Source organism: Anas platyrhynchos, chromosome 12 (genome assembly GCF_047663525.1).
Source record: "Anas platyrhynchos isolate ZD024472 breed Pekin duck chromosome 12, IASCAAS_PekinDuck_T2T, whole genome shotgun sequence".
Lineage (NCBI taxonomy): Eukaryota > Metazoa > Chordata > Aves > Anseriformes > Anatidae > Anas > Anas platyrhynchos.
Window position 1 is genome coordinate 1,745,633 of NC_092598.1, and position 16,924 is coordinate 1,762,556.

General features: G+C 45.9%; 1 protein-coding gene across 3 annotated transcripts in view; it reads left to right on the forward strand.

Annotated features, from left to right (window-relative positions):
- GALNS (galactosamine (N-acetyl)-6-sulfatase) overlaps positions 1–16,924 on the forward strand; it is a 46,847-nt gene that overhangs the window by 19,458 nt on the left and 10,465 nt on the right. For all 3 annotated transcript variants that reach the window (XM_038185343.2, XM_021278275.4, XM_021278276.4), the window contains 2 exons: positions 2,241–2,343; positions 10,536–10,657. In XM_038185343.2, the coding sequence (XP_038041271.1) occupies positions 2,241–2,343; positions 10,536–10,657 (225 nt within the window). The remainder of the gene's footprint in view (positions 1–2,240; positions 2,344–10,535; positions 10,658–16,924) is intronic.

Consider the following 16,924-nt stretch of genomic DNA (forward strand, 5'->3'; position numbering starts at 1 on the left):
AGTTTGCTGGCTCTTTGCAGAATATAATTCCAGTTTGAGAGAGGTTGAAGTTAAAGGCTGGGCTGCTGCTGGTAAGCCAGAAGCCCACCTCTTCCCAAGGTCCTGGTTCTTTGGTTGCTTTTAGAATCAGAGAATCATTCAGGTTGGAAAAGATCTCTAAGGATATATTCGGATTAGAGACCTGGGATCTTTATGAGCATGGAGGAGTACTGTCAGCAGTTGGGTAGAGACACTAAGATTTGACAGCAAATATCCTCGATGCCCTCTTTGAAAGGTTTGGAGGTCAAGAGAAATCTTTTAGTTCTGATTTTGGTAAATAATTTGGCACCCTGGAAATCTGAATACAAACATATTCTTTGTCTGTGACACAACAAGGAAACATACACATGCAAAACATTCTTTTCTTTGTATGATGTGAGCCTTTGTTCCATAAAATTCCTCTTTGTTAAAGCAAGGAATGTGTGCCAGTTACCTGAGAGTTCATCCAGTGGCTGCCAGGAGGTGTTGCGTGTTCCTCAAACACAGCCTATCACCATCTTTACATCCGAAAGTTTGTGGAGCTGCTGTGTCTTATTAAAAAAGAATTTCACTGCAGCCACCAATCTCTTGCAGCAATGCCATTTGTGTTACAATGATAGTCACTCAAGGGCATGATAGCTTGCTTTTTTTTTTTTCCCCCAAGACCTGAATGGGAGGTCACAATTCCAAGAGCCCCCAAAACGTTGCAGAGGATGCAGTTGTAGTGTTGTTTTGTTTGTTTGTTTAAGTTTTAAAAGGTTAAAGCAATCAAGGAAAAAGAATTTGGTAACAACAAAATTTTGAGTACAAGGTGTAAGCCTCTGTCAGAGATGGATTTTATTTTTTTTTAAATGCAAACCTAACCCCCACACCTTCAGTTCCATGGGTACATACAGCTTGTCACACAATCAGTATTTATGGCAATGAAAAAGGAGACTAATGTGTTTTCAAGCGTGGCATATTTGTTTGGACACTTTATTTTGTTAATGGGCCTGGTTTAGGTCAGGTTCTGCATTTTGTCACATTTCTCAAGCAGTCTTTATTTCACAGGCATTTCAGGTTTTAGGATGCAGGACTGGGCACTGTGAGCAACAGCATTTCCCCTTTCTTCAGGAGCAGTTCCTGCTGACAAAGGACAAAGGCTCATTTTTTGTGCAAGGAACCTGCAGGGGAGGCCACAATTTTGCAATAGGAGAGATCTAAGGCCACTCCTGTTGTTCGGACGTGGAGATTTTAATCTTATCTTGTGTGTAGGGACTGTTTTTTTTTCAAGGTGGCATCACCAGAGAGGAGTTTTTGCTTAGTGCCATCTGAATCAAAGACGAAGATGTCTGCCCTTATCACCGTGATAAGCAACTTTGTGGTCTCATCCTGTCAAGCAGCTGGAGAGAGCGATGTCTGATGTCCTTGTGTGATGAGCTGCAGCACCAAATCAAACCTCTCCTGCAGATAGCCCATTTCTGTAAAATTTTGTACTGTTCCCTCAAACAAACGAGAGCACGTTATCAGGAAAACCAATGAGTGTGGTGCTGGGATGCCCAGGTAGTGCCCGTACTTGGGTGCGGACTGCGCTCTGCACGGGGGATCTGTACTCAGGAGAACCGTAGGGAAGAATTTGGAGCTTTCAGTGATGTGTTTAGGTGATGCAAAGGGAAGATCGGGGAAAGCAGACGGACAGGAGTTCAGCGTGGCTGGTTGCCAGTTTTTTTCTCATGGGATTTTTCTGAGCTGACACCCGGAGCAGGTCAGCAGCTGGTGTCCTCCCCAGCCATCCTGCCTGTCTGACAGGAACAGCATAGATCTTGGTGTTGCCATAAAGAGGAGTCTAAGCATTGCATATTCTGTGAATCCCTGTGTTGTGTTTTTTTTTTTCACTCTCTGGCAGACGCACACCACTTCTGAGACATTTGGTGTTTAAATCGGCGTGCTCTATAGGAAATAACAGGGTCTGATAGTTCAAGGATTAACAATCACTGGCAGCCAAGCTGTATAATGTTTCATTCTTGCGCCGTGTGAGCTCTCAACTTGATGAACACTTTAAAAAATGTTAATTGAAAACCTTGCAGTGGAGACTATTAGGAGGCAGCCTGTTTCTGACTGATAGCTGGATCGGAAGTCAGACGCCGTTAAAGTGTTTGTCTCCCTTATCAGCAAGGCTGCGGCAGCAGCTGCCCAGGCCCGGCGTGTTGGTGTTTCTCATGCAGTTCTGCTCTCCCTTGCAGGCCCATATTCTATTATCGTGGCAACGAGATGATGGCCGTGAGAGTCGGGCTTTACAAGGCTCACTACTGGACCTGGAGCAACTCCTGGGAGGAGTACAGCAAGGTAACAGGGCGCTGACCCTTGTCTCGTTCCTTCTCCCCTTCCCTGCTCGTTCTCCTGGGGGGAATAACCATTTACAGAGGAGTTTTAAATTGGGGAATGTCACAGAGCTCTTGCAAACCAGCCTTTTATCAACAGCCTCTGAAGAGCTACCAGATCTAATGGTACTGGTGTCACCAGCACGCCAGTACTGAAGTCAGAGACAAACAGAGGAAAATGAGCAAAGTCTTGAGTTGTTTTACGTGGCGCTCTCTTTTAGCAGCACTTAAATTTCCTTAATGTTAAGCTTCTTTCCCTGCTGAATTCTGAACTTTCACGTGTATCCTTACAAGGTCTGGAAGCAAATTGGTCACGTACCTTGCAATATCTGGTGAAAAAGACTGAGTGTGCCCTGAACTATACAAATGGAGTAGGGCTGTGATTTGTGGTTTAATTTTGTTTGTTTGTTTTGGTGTTTGCTTGTTTTTTGTTCCTTTTTCCTAAATGGGAAAAGGAAAGCTGTAGGGACCATGCAGTGGAAAGAACAGCAGTCACTGAAAACAGTAGAGTACATATGTTTAATCTATTACCAGCACTCTTTGCAAGCCCATATCACTCCAGAAGATGTTTTATATTTTGTTTGCCAAGTAGGCACTGCTTTTGTAATTTCCTCGCTGATCTTCTCACAATTAGATGTTAAGCGCCGTTATTTTTCTTCTTTTGTGTCTTTCTTGCCTCAGACTTGGGTACTAAACTCTGGGGCATTTCTTGAAAGGCAGGTTCACACATGTGCCTTGCTGATTATACCGTTAGACATGAGCTAAATGTATTATGGCACAGCTCTCAGCAATTTTGACAGCAGGCCGGTATTGGGGAGGAATTGTTTGTATGATTTATTTTTTTGTCTTTTTTTTTTTTTTGACTTATGGTGGCTCCTCAAGGCATCACAGGTGCAGAAATAAGTGCTGATGACATTTGTAGATGTAAAAGTGCGTGGTTTCACTGGGAATCCTGGAGGTAGAAGGAAGCACCAGCTCCGAGGGAATCATTTACACTCAGGGCTGTAAACGTGTGGGTTTGTCTTTTTAGGACTGCATTGCTCCGGGAGTCAAAGTTTTGTTTTACATGGAGTAGGAAGGAAAGTTGATTCAAAAATGCCTTGCACGCTCTGTGTCAATGCTAATACTGCCTGGCTAAAATGAGATAATGTATTTGTCGAGGTTTGTACGTGAGCAGAGCCCACGTGTCATATGTGGAGGATTTTCCTGGGTGAGAGCAACTGGGAGCTTCTCTGTTCGTGTGTATGGGTGTAGGAATGGGCTCAGGCATGCTTTTCCCATGTGCCTGGAAGATAATGTCACACATGACTAATTGCTTTCTGTTGTAATATATGCACAAACACACACCTACACACCTAGTTTGGAAATAAATAAATGCCTGCATTGATCCGAGCTTATTTGTAGATGTCTGGGTATGTGTGTGGCTGTGATAATGGGGAGCGGTTCCTCATCTCAAAAGCTCTCCTACTGCGAGAAATGGCAGTTGTGCAATTAAGGAATATTTATTTCTTTCTGAGTCTTTGTTTAACTGCTGTCTGATAAAAGTCAGCAATTATACTGTACATCAGAGAGATGATTAAAAATTCACTTGCTTTCCTGCAGCTTGTATCACATGTGGTTGATGCGGGTAAAATTGGAGCACATTAGTGGACAGACCAGCCATTAACAACACGCAGAGGAAGCTGAGGCTGAAATTTGTTCCAATTCTCCTCATGTCCTCGAGCCATTAATTACAAGCCTCGCAAGTTTAAAAATAGAAATAAATCAGAATGCAGAGCAGTTCCACAGTTCTGAGCCTTGGTTGAGGAGTTTTGTAATCTCACCTTGTGATACGGTTGCCTCTCTCAGTGCCTCGTGTTCTCGGCTGTTTTGGTACTCGATTAAATTATTCTGCCAGAATCAAAAAGGCCGATTTGTTCACTAACCAGTGAGTTTCTTTTGACCAGTAACTTTTGACCAGTGGGTTTCAATCCATGCACGTGTGGCATTAGAAATTCTGCCTGTCGTCGGGTTTGCCGTTTGATAAATTTGATTTGCCATCCCATTAGAACTCCAGCTAACGAGGCCTCGTTAGTTGTGTGATCTTCATGGGTGCTTCCCTCGGTGTGAATCCAGTTTAAAGATTTATTAAACTTTCAAATGTAAAATTCTTCCTGTCCGAAGGGTCCCAACTCAGAGCTGGGATAAATAGCTGTATCTGGTTGGCATGTCAGTCGTTTGGAAGAGGGCTGGAGTTGGCCACATGTGTCAAAACAGCTGTCTGCAGTTTTTTCAAGGTTTGTTTTATGGGTAGTTGAGTATCTAATTATTTTGATGGATACAATGCACATTTTAGCCAAACCTCCTTTTGCTTTCAAATTCCCTTGTTAATTGGCCGTGTGGGAAATCGGTGATTGATACAGAAATCGTGCCCTGGTTTTAATCCGTGCGTTGTGCATTTTTGTGTGACTTTTAGATGAGATTATACCCTGAAAGCATCCAGAATCACATTTTCGTGTTGATATTGGAAAAATGTGAAATTGTTGCATGCCCTGGGTCTGAGCATAGTCGTGTCACTTTAGGACTACCAGGCCTTTCAGGATTAACTAGAAAGAATGTGTGCAATGTTGGCCTCTCACCTGGAAAGCTATGCGCTCGAATATGGTGTAAGTTCATTAAGTAATAAACTATGTATGTACAAATAAAAACTCAACCAGAGAGAAGCAGCTTATAGAAAGTAAAGCCTTGGAAAGCATAACAGGCATGTGAGTACTTCTCTCTATATGGCACGTGGAGTATTTACACTGGAAAGGTCCCACACGAGCAGTGCGCAGGTTTATGGTCGTCCTAGACTCCCATGACATTAGCATGCCCTTACTGGTCTGCCTTATGGCTTGGGATTAAGATCTGTTATCTTTCACAAAGCTGAAGTGTGCTGTTCTGTTCCTCCTATTTCTTATTTTTTAACCCCCAAGCAATGTTTCCTAACTGACTCCTCTCATAAGCTCTTGCAGTCTTTCTCAGTGCTGGAGGATGCCCTGGTGCCATCTTTCCTGCTGCCTTAACGGGATTACTTAGGCAGCTTGCGTGCTTGAATGGTTTGTCTCCTGGAAGCATGAAGGGAACACTCATCAGAAGTCAGAGTAAGCGCTCTGTGGGGCATTGTTCCAGCAGATTTTGGGACAGGTGTGTCCTCCAGTGCTCAGGAAATACAGCAAATGCCCACAGCTATATCATAGCTTCACACTGCACCCAGGCAGAATTCAGTGATGTGATCGGTCTTCTCCCAGCACGGGGCAGAAGGGAACACAGAACTAAGGATAAACCCAGAGAGCTCCCCTCCTGTACAGCACAAGACATGTGAGCCTCTTACTGGGGTGCAAAGGGGGTGACAAATAACGTGTGTGGACCTGGTGTTTCATGCCCTGCTGTTTTATCGCTGCTGGTGCCCGCAGCAGTGATGCTGGGTGCACAGCTTCCCGTTCCTAAACTTTTTGCTCAGGGTTTTCATTGTTTTGTCCAGCTGATGGAAGGGAGAGGGACGTTTGATTGTCCTTGTTTGGATACCGGGACCTGAAAGAGGAAAAACTGGGTGCTCTGTGGCTTTACCCACGAGCCGGCAGAAGAAAGGAGATCTCTCTACCTGCCGCAGAGATTATCCAGCAGAGAATAGCTCTTGTGCCTTGCACGAGCAGTGAAGCACGAAGGAAAAAAAAGTAAATTAAAAAAAAAAAATCGTGGTAAAAGCCCCCTGGTTCATTGGAGAGTGGCTGATAACATCAACCTTGCTGCCGTCAGCTGAGGATCTTGTTAGTAGCCGACAGCGATTTTTCATAAGGGCCCCCGTGTCTGTAAGTGCTTGGGGTAGGTGCCGGTGAGAAGACCCCATTGTTTTAATGTGAAATGCCAACGGGGTTATTCCTGCACGGTCTGTCTGATTGCCCTTCTCGTCAGCGTGAAGGGATCGATAAAGCCTTTTCTGCGAGGGGGATGTGAAGTCAAGTAGAACCTCACAAATAATGACATTTGATTGTGGTCCTCCGAGCGCAGGAGCTGGCCATTGATCGCTTCTGCTTGGAGGCTCGCCGATCTGCCCATCTTCTGGGGGCTCTTCCAGACGGTTAACACATTAGGAGCAATTTTTGTTCGACAGGGTTGAAACTTGGCAGTCACGCTCGGAGGTGTCTGGTCGGTCAGAGCTCCGGCCTGCGAGGCTTTCGCTGGGAATTGCCAGGGGAGTGAGAGCGGCCGCTTCCCAGCACCGTGGCGAGCAGCGAGAAGCAACGTCCCTGGCTTTAATTAACTGTTCTCTCCCTCTGATATGAGCACAGCTCTGCAGCTCCAGGTCTCGTGTGGTGGGACGAGGAGACACGAGCAGGAGACGGACCCCGGATTTGCTGCGCCGCTCTCGAAATCCGCAGCCGCTCGTCGAGTCGGAGCGATCTGGGATAGCGCCAGGGTGACGAATTGCCAGAGGGCTGACGTTGACACAAGTGGTGATTCCATCGCCTGGCGGAGAGCCCAAACTGGCAACCGGCTGTATTTGTCTCATGTCTATATTGACATAGCATCTGTGGTCCATTTGCTCTGGAAATTAAAGCATAAGCTGTGCAACCGATTGCCACTAGGTCTTAGGAACGGAAAAACAATCCAGGTTACACAATTGCTGGGAAGAAGAGCAGAAAGACGTGCTCGCTGAGAGGTTTACCTGATGTGCAAGAAGGTTTTTTTTATTTTTATTTATATAAAAAAAAAATCTCTGGAATTTCTCCTACAGCAAACAGGTCTGCGCGGTGGTGCAAAGCACTGCCTGTGCGAGAGCTCTGGTGCAGAAGCTGAAATCCTTCTGGTTGCCATCTGATGCTCTTTTATTGGTTCCCGGAGAAGCAGAGCTGATGTGCTTTAGATAGGATCTTCTGGTTTGGCTTTCATGCTTTTATAGCCGAGGAGGAAAGCTCCAAGAAAAGCTTAAACACGGGGTGACCTTTCTACTTTGTTTGATCAGCGTTACTGTAAACATGCAAATTACCTTGGATGGTGTGCAGAGCGAAATATTAGGCATGTGCTTTAACTGGCTATTGATCCCCTGCATATTGTTATTAACAGCCTGCCAAAGAAAGAGCTTTGAGTAAATAATAACGGGCAGAGTGGGGTTTTGTTATCCTGGTGGGCAGGCAGGCGTGCCCACCTACCTCTTTGCTCTTTGCCACATAACATAACTTTACTTTTCAGGGAAGTTTGCAGTCCTGCTGGCAGTGGTAGAGAAGCTGAGCCAGCCCCTTGCCGGTGTAAATCAGGGCAGTTCCCCTGCTGCCTGTGGAACAAGGTGGCTTTTCTCCAGCTGAGAATTTGGCACATCTGTGTTTACTGGTAAAGCCTGCAGTGTCCTTAGAGGCTATAGGGCATGTCGTCAGATCAGGCTTCTACAAGGGGAAGAAAAAAAAAAAAAAAGGAAAAATTTTAAGGAAGAGCAAGAAATGATTGAAAACTTTGATGTGATTTTAAATTGTCATCTAGTGACCATCACCAACAGGAGGAGACTCCCCTCCCTCACCAGGTCTGTTGTCCTCTACCCTTCCAGGGGAGCAGAGCTGGTTTCCCTTCTGCCCTGCTGGATGGCAGCTCCAGTTCTCCCAGTAAAGGGCTTTGGCACATCCCTTCCCCATCTCTCAGCAGCACCCGTGGCCAAATCTGCACGCTTTCCAAGCAACTAGAGGCATTGTCCAGATGCTCCGGAGTGTGGGTTGTCTCATCGTGAAATGCTGCTCACATCTCGGGCAGCTTTAGTGTACACTGGTTTGGCTCCAGAAAATAAAAGCAATCCAGACTCGAGGATCCCAGACCTGCAGCTTGCTGGTGGAGCTGACTTCTCTTTCCATCCTGAGAACCGAAAAGGCTTTGAGATAAGAATCAGAAGAGAGCAGAGCTTGTGAATGATAAGTTAAATGTTCTTTTCCGTCAAATGGGCAGAAGACCAAGCTCCACCAGCTGAGGCTCAGTGCATTGCTTCCTGGGATGCTGGGCAGTGCCTTGAGAGCAGGGTTATAATTTTATATCTTGTATTTTGCTCATTTGCCAATGACCGACTAGAAAGCACGTTGAGCTGTCTCTGCCGGTTGGATATTAGCAGCCAAACACTACATAAAAATAATAACGGCCTGTTATATTTGTGGAGATGATGTTGAAAAGCCTCGGAAATTCAAAGTGTGGTTCCAGCAGCGCTCGAGGAGAGTTATTTCTGGGTCACAAAACAGTCGGTTTGGTTATTGCTTTCCCCAGCAGCCAACCTTTGAGCAGGGCATTGGCTGCTGGGGTTTGGGGACAGCTTTTGGCTGGAGGCACCGGGCGAGGAGTCGCAGCACCTTTCGGAGCAGCCCCTGGGACCTGGCCTGGGCCGTGTGCTGGAGCATCAGCCACGGGGAGCAGGAGAGGAAATGCAAACAGAGCAATGTATAAACAAATACCCAGGAGACTGAAATCTTTCAGACTAACGCATTTGCAGCTGAAGAGTATTGTACCAATTAGCAGGCTCTTAATTAAATTGCTTGTTTGATTTGCATCCAAATTATAATTTGGATGTTATGTAGGCTTTGATACCTTTTCATTAACCGTTCCTTTTGGAAGAAAAAAAAATAATCTATTTTTCACTCGGTTTCAGAGGCCTGTGGCATCAGAAGGTGGGAAGGTCAATCATTTTTGTATCCATTTAAAGTCCATTATTGGTCGGTCACTACAACCTATCAAGCAACTCTCTTATTTTTCCAGTCAGTGAGTCAGGAATCTATAGCTGTGTGCAGATAAATGGGATTTTATGGGCTTCTAACCTCCTTGCTTTATTGAAAAGCAGAATATTAACTGCTCCACTGCCCAGCTGTCCATTAAAAACACGGGATATTTTTAGAAAATTGTTTGCCAATCAAATCCTACCCACATCTGTAGAGAGCCTTTCAGTTTGTTTGTTTTATAAGCAAATCCTGCAGCTGCCTTCCCACCTCCATTGAAATATTCCCACTTACCTTCTCTCCACGCCTCTGTCCGTGTCTCGGGGCATTTTGAGGCATTGTGAGGCCGCAGCGTGGCAGCTGGAATTGTAAAAACCGAGCTTTAACAAGTCCGCTTGGTGCTAGCCCGTGCTGGTCTGCGGGGCCCCCTGCTTTATTTTCTGTTCAGTGAAATGAGCGTTTTACGTTTTTTGCACTTCCCAGGGCTAAACGAGCTCTGTTCACCCCCCAGCCCAGGCTCGGGGTTATTAGGGAGCTTGGCATCTGGCTAATCACCCGCTGGAGCTGGGGAGATGCAGCCTGGCGAGGCGTGCGAGGGCAGATCTGCATCTGCTCTTGGCTCTGGGAGCAGACAGCTCGCTCTGTCCCTCAGCAGCCACCCAGCACTTGAACCTGTTGCTGCTGGCAAGCAGCGAGCCCCAGCCCTTGTGCCCTTCGTGCTGCTGCTGCTGGGGAAGTCGCAGCCTCTCGCCCTGCAGACTTAAATGTTAGCAGCAGGAATCTCTCCTCCAGGCAGAACGGGGTTCTTTCAGCACAGCTCTCGATCCCAGGTGAGCACCACCAGCTTTGAGATGCTGCAAATCAGGTCTACAAATGCACTAATTTCTTTAAAATTAACCAATTTGCTCTGCTCTTCAGTGAAGCATTTCCTTCAGGCCTGATGGCATGACAGGTTTTCAGGGAGGCTGGTGGGTGCCCACTGCCTCTCAGGGTGATGCCCCTCGGTTTAAGCCAGATCTTTCCCCTGGGAAATTGCTGCTTTTTGGTGAGAATTGCCCCGTGATCTGAATCCCTGTTTATTTCCAAGCCATGGAAAACCAAAGAGAGGAGATGCTTTCCCTATGAAAAATTCTTATGATTAAACGGTTTCATGTTTTTCGTCTTCTGTTGTGCCGTTTCATTTTAATGAATATTTTATAGAGATTACTTTTCTTATAAGGCAAAACCGTAAGGCCTGCTTCAGCTTTTATATCAGTACAGTGCCAATATTGTCACCTTGTTTTACCTCATCAGATCAGAATCCATTTTGGACACTGTAGTGGACTCTCTAAGTTTAAACCAATTCTGGGGTTTGTGGCTGTGTTGGAGCAAGATGCTGAAGAAAGCAGCACCAGCTAAAACGTTGCTCCCTCACCTGCTTCACCCCTGATGACCTCTTTTCTCCTCTTCACTGCAGGGCATTGATTTCTGCCCTGGGCAGAACGTCTCTGGAGTGACAACGCACACGCAGGAGGAGCACACCACGCTGCCGCTGCTCTTCCATCTGGGGAGGGACCCTGGAGAGAAGTACCCATTAAGGTGAGCAGTTAACGAAGATGTGCAAACCCTCAGCACCATCAGCCTTTGCTTTATGTGATTCATTTGCCTCAATAGCTGGTTTGTACAATCTGCTTGAAAACCGTCCCAAAAAGCTGTCGCTAGTGAGAACAGCAAATAAAAAGGACCAAATATTTTCAGTTGGGTGAGCTTAGATGGATGTGCACATGTCCGTGGCTCCGCTTGTGAGTCTTGTTCTGTGTCCTAGCACCCCTGATGGAGAAGCCAAAACGTTTGCTTTTGGATAGAACAGAGGAACTAAGTGAAGGGCAGATGTGGAACAAAGCAGTGGTGAGGAGTACGTGCACTGGAGCTAGTCTCCTGCAATTCCCAGTGTGTTTTGGGGCTAGGGAAGAAGCATCTAGTGATCTTTCTTGCCATGGTGTTTTTTCTACACGCTGCATTGGAATCTGGGCAGGCAAACTGGGTAATCTTCCAATTTCCTAGCCCCTGCTAGAGGAGCTTCTCCAGAGAGTCTTTGCAAGAGGACTTTCTGCCCAATCCTTTTCCCTCTCTGGACTCTCCTGGCTATCTAAATCCATTTTCCTATAAGCCTACTGTTGTAATATTTATCTCCAGCACACACCATGCCCTGAGAGATTTCTGTACGGATTTATGTAGCCATCAGCCGGCGCAGTCCACACATCAATCTGGCATCTCCAAAATAGCTGCCAAGGTGTCCCCACCTCCCTCCTGCCTTCTGCTGGCTTCACTTTTACCCTCTGGCAGAACAAGATGCAGCCAGAGGCCTTCAGCCTCGTCCCTCGCTAGTGGCCCTGCCTCAGGGAACGTGGAAATAAATAAAGGGAAAACCAGTGCTGCTCTGCCTGCCTGTGCAGAAAGGGTTTTGTGCAGCAGCTTTACCAGAGAGATGTTTTCGGAGCTGACAGGGCTGCAATTACTCAACTGTTTTAAATAATTGAGTGGATAGACTCGCTCCATTACTTCCAAAAGAACTGAGCCTGTGCTGTCCACTAAGTGTTTTCACTAGAGAGAGAAGGGGAGGAAAAATATTTTCACTTCTCTCTCACTTAACAGACGAGCACCCTAGAGGTACATTATACAGCGTATAAAGCTCTTCAGAAGCCCAGCACGTTAGCTCTTGCTTTCTATTGCATTTCAGCACTAATGAATAAAGCAACTCTGCAGCTCCTGTGTTTTAAATTCAGCTCAGTGAAATGATGCTACTGGGTTGAGATTCCAGATGAGATGATGCTCTGTTCAGTTTAACAGCTATTTTATTTTAGGAGGATGGATGGATAGAGAAAGACCTCTTTTTCCTAAAATCAAACAAATGGTAGTGTTAAGTAAACTGTAGTTTCTCTTATTTGCGTACTCTCAAATTCTCCCAAATGTGAGGGAGAGGAGATGTTGCTTAAAGGGTGTTTGCAGCACACATGCTTCCCTCTTATTAGCTGTTCCTTACAGCCACCGTGGGCTGAGCATTGAAATAAATTCCAGTGTTACATCTGCAGTCACTTCTTATATAGCTTCATTGATTTTTTTTTTTTTATTATTATTTTTTTGGACACTCAAAGCTGTTTCCTTGATTGATTTTTTTTTCTACCAAGATGAATACACGATTGTGGAGAGCTGCGATGTTGTTTAATATACAGACCGTAATAGAAAGCTTCTCCTAGCAAATGAATCTTCCTTTCTGCAGCACGTTATGTTGCTATTGTCTCCTCTCTGGTCACAATGCAAAACTCATGGGAAGTGGATCTCCTATATCCAAGGCGGTAATTAAATTATCCTCATTTGTGGAGCTGTTTCTGTTGTGTATTTTTATTTAGCTTAATTATCCCCCTTGGCAGCCAGCCTGTTGGGAGTCCCGACACTGATGTTTCTCAGAAGGGAATCCAGCGTTCCCCTCCAAGCATGTATCTGTCTGTCCGTACACGCTGGCTGTTTTCGGATCGTTTCAGCTCCAGCCTGAGGTTTTTGTGTCTTCGCAGTCCACGTTGGCCCCACTCCTCCCTTCGTCCTCAGGCAGCCGTGGAGGAACAGGGTGTATCGTACAGCTCTTCCACCAGCGTGGCTCCTCTGGAGAGTCATTACGTTGCCAAAGCATTTAGGAAAAATTGTGTTGCATCCCTGATTTCTTGGTACCTTTCTCTCTTCCGTTTAATTTACTTTTACTGCTTTGCCTCGTGAAATCCACACTGGGCTTCGTTATTTTATTTTTGCTGCTGTTCTGAAGGCTGGGAAGAGGCAGCACGGTACGATGATTTCCTCTGTTTCTCTGTCTGCTTTCAGTCATTTATTTATTTATTCCTTATTTTAGTGCTACCTTTCCTTCTCCCTAAGATGATTTTAGTCATCTGCTATGTCTCTTGATTTTTGAGTTAGTTTGGCACAGGGTCACATGCAAAACCACCCGTAAAGAGGTTTCGTTGCTTCAGCTGAAGGATAGGTGTCTCACACACCTCCAAAGAGATTCTAGTGCTTATATATTTGGTCTCCTTTTAGGATTTTAGGAGATCTCAAAGCCAGGGCATCCTGGAAATCAATCAGATCAGTCAGCTGTGGCCATGCTCTTGGCTTACACTCAGGCAATCTCGTTTGAAAAGGCTTTGGGTCGTGACACTGCGCACCAGGTACTGGGTGGCTTTTTCTAGGCTTTGATTTCAGTTCATCTCCAAACGTGGGGATTAGCTTTTTCAGTCTTTCCTGGAGAACTAAAGGGATCGCTGCAGATTCAAGCCCTTTGAGATCTAGGGACAACACGTCAAGTTCTCAGTTCTCTGGGTCTCGTGGTGAAGCAGGACAAGTCCTTCCTCTTCCTGACGCAGCTTGCTGGATTTCCTGGAGTTTGCCTGGAAACGTTATCAGCAAAAGCTTCTCTCCCCCAGGAGCACTTTTCATGCGGTGGAAAAAAATGGTCAGGCAATTACAGGCAGCCCCTGTCATCATGTTGAGGATGCGTCTGGCAGTCTGGGGCCATATGGCACCCTGCACTTCTGTTCCTTGACGTGGAAGATCGTGCACGCATCCCTGTGCATGTCTCTTTCCTTCCTGCTACTGCCCCTCTGTTTTGGGCTGGATCACCTCCAGCATCTCGGCTGCTGCCAAGGGGCATAATTGTGTTGGTCCCTGTTGCCTCGAAAAGATAATTGCTGACATTTCTCTGCCTGGTTTGGGACTTCACCCCGGCAGCCCAACAGCTCCACCAGCTTTGCGTGTGGTTAGTCGGAGCTCACAGCAGTGCCAGGAGCATGTTATGAATTCTCACGCTGCCTGAGCTTGCCCAAGGCATATTCACATCAGCACCTCAGTGTCTGCATGGGGCAGGATCCCTGTCCTGGAGCTGACCTTCAGGACTCTGTGTTCACCATCAGCATCAGAGACATCCACGACCAAGCTTTTATCCCCCTCTCTTCTGCAAGGAGAAGGAATTTTCTGATAATTGTGGGGTTCTGGAGGTGAGAGGAGCTTGGCAAGCTCTACATTTGTATGGCTGCAGGATGAGGTAGGGCACGAACACGTCTACAGGTACTGATAAGGCAAAAATTGACGTCTGGAGAGGTACCTGGAATAAGAACACCTGCAGTCTGAAGGTATATGTGGGCAGTCTGTTTCAAAGAAGGGTGGTTACTGGTAAATAATCTTTCTTTTGGTTGCCAGACATGGTAATGTAACTCTTATGTAAGTAAGCTACCTTGTTATCTAGTCCTTGTCTAGAGAGAAGTGAACTTTGTGTGTCTTGTCATCCAAGAGATTGACTAGATCTGTGTAGGCTGTGTGATAGAAGGGTTTTTTTTGCTCGTTTGTTGTGTAAGCTCTCAACTTTTAAATCTAAATGAGACTGTGCGTTAAGCACCACACAAAGCAGAAGTGTTTCTGTAAGCCTAAGCAGTATTTTGCTTCTTCCCTCGATGCAGCGTTTGTTTGGTTTTCTCTTTGTATGAAAGCACTCCAGCTGTGGGGTGCCTCTGGTACCAGGTTTATCGGAATGCAGGGCTAAAAGATCTGATCACTGCCTTTCTTCACCAAAGTCTGTTACGTTCAGGGGATTGTGAGGCCCCTAAATAACACACAGGGAATTTGTTTCTCCATCCAACCTGTATTTGAGAAATTCAGTCAAATTACCTGTTGGGATCTTCACAACCAATTGCCAGCTTTACTACCCACGTCAAATATTGCTGGTTTTATACGCTTTTAGTAAAATACTCCATGCCCGTCAGGAAGAGCACAAGCAATAATAGCTAGCAAAATCTGGCATGGCTAAAAATACAGCTACCAAAAGACACCACACGAACGGAAGGACAAAGTGCAGTTCGGGTCAGACTCCGAAGCTGCCAAAGGAGTTCATAACAGAAACCTCTGAAATTGTCAGTTTGCACCAGAGGTACAAAACAAAGCCTTGATAACAATTAAGTGCAGCTCCCACCTTGCCGGTACTCCAGGTTAATAGCGACTTCTGCTTTGAACTATTGGCTCTGCTCAGAACCGAGTTTAATAAATTGTGAATGTCAAAATACCTATATTTTACTTAGGGCAATAGATTTTACTATTATGGAGAGAAAAAAAATGGAAGCGATAAGGCTTGGTTGATGAACATAATGATTTTAGAACACATTAATTAACAAAAGAGCTCACAAGTGCCTGTTTTGAGCAGATGGAAAATCCTGAAAATCATCAGAGAGGTAATTGCACTGGTTATGGAACCAGAAAAGACGGGGAGAAGCTCCTGAAGGGAAGCTAAAGGGGAAAGGATCTGATAGGAAAGCTGCCAGTCTCACCTTACCCATCAGGGCAGAAACCTCTCTGTTGAGAAAAGAGAGAGAAGGTGCAAAACAGGAGGAAAAAAAAAAAAAAAAAAGTGTAACAAAGCCGGAATTTTGCCCAGGGGAGATGCTGACTCCTCATCTTGTGGAAAACAGAAGGAAATGGCAACAGCTGCATTGCAGGAGCGAATTCACTGCTGCCACAGGAGAGGTGGCTTCGAGGAGAACTACAACTGTGGAAACCGTGGGGAACGGTGGATAAAAAGCCTCAGCAATGAACCTGCTGTCCGGTGCCTTACAGCATGGGCTACCCTGTGCTTTTCTATTTGATTCCTTTTTGTTTTTTCTGTGGCCCTTTGAGTCTCTCCGGTAACTGCAAGTTGCCACGTTCTGGAGTCCTAAACCTGTTGTCTGTGTCATCTATTGTACAGACTTCACATTCCAGATAAATTTAATAATAGAAAAGAGGAGCAGAGGAAGACTGAGTAATGGGACAAGATCAAAACTTGGATACCATATTGCAGAGCAGCCTCACAGCACTGATAACAGATAAAACCAAATTACCTGAGCCTGGGCGTGAGTATTTCACAATTAAAAACCAAAGTTTAATTAAAATAATTCAGTGTAGAAGGAATTAAAATACACAAATCGTTAGCCAAGTTTTGTGCTCTGCCCTGACTTCACGTCAATCTGAAAATCTGCAAATCCGAAAGCTGCTGTTGAGATTTCAGTGAATTGCTCTGCAAAATAACCACAGGTACGTTCTTCTGAATAATAACGTGGTTCTGTCACTGCCAGGGCCGAGATACGGTGTTGTGCCCCTATATGAATCATCAGGAAGAGCTAGAAATTAATACATCAAGATCTAGATTTAAAAAATGCTGAAAGCGCTCTTTGATTTCCTGTGGTTTGGGTGGATTCATTAGGTGGAGAATCACCCTGTCCTCCTCCTCCTCGCAGCTCAGGATGTCAGAAGACCTAAAGGCAGAGGACTGAGACGCTGCTCCGACACGGGAATCAGGGTGTCAGACAAACCCTTCTCCTTCCAAACCCGAATTTCACCGGAGGGCACGGTGGGGTTAATAGGCGAGCAGGTTACACTCAGAGCTGTTTGGCGAGGGAGGAGATGGGAGCAGATTGCCAAGGCACAATTACACTAAATGAACTAAGCGCAGGCCACACCTGTGCCTGGGACCCCGTGCTCTCCATCCAGCCCTGATTGGCTCTCCAGAGACTTCCCGGAGGTAAAGTGTCAATTAGTGTAATGACCCTGGACTTTGTCCACCCCGCGCGCTCATTCTGAGCGTGGAATAATTCTGTGTGCGCTGGGGGATCTCTTTGAGCAAACTCCTCACAACGCCACCTGCTCACCCGCGCTGCTGCGCTCTCATTCTTGCAGTGATATTCCCAGCTCTCCTTCCGCAGGATCGTCGAGCTCGAATAGAAAACGCGGTGTGCCCTGGAGGCAGCGAGGTCTGGATCCTCGCTCAGGCAATAATGCCTGAACACCTGTATAGAGAAT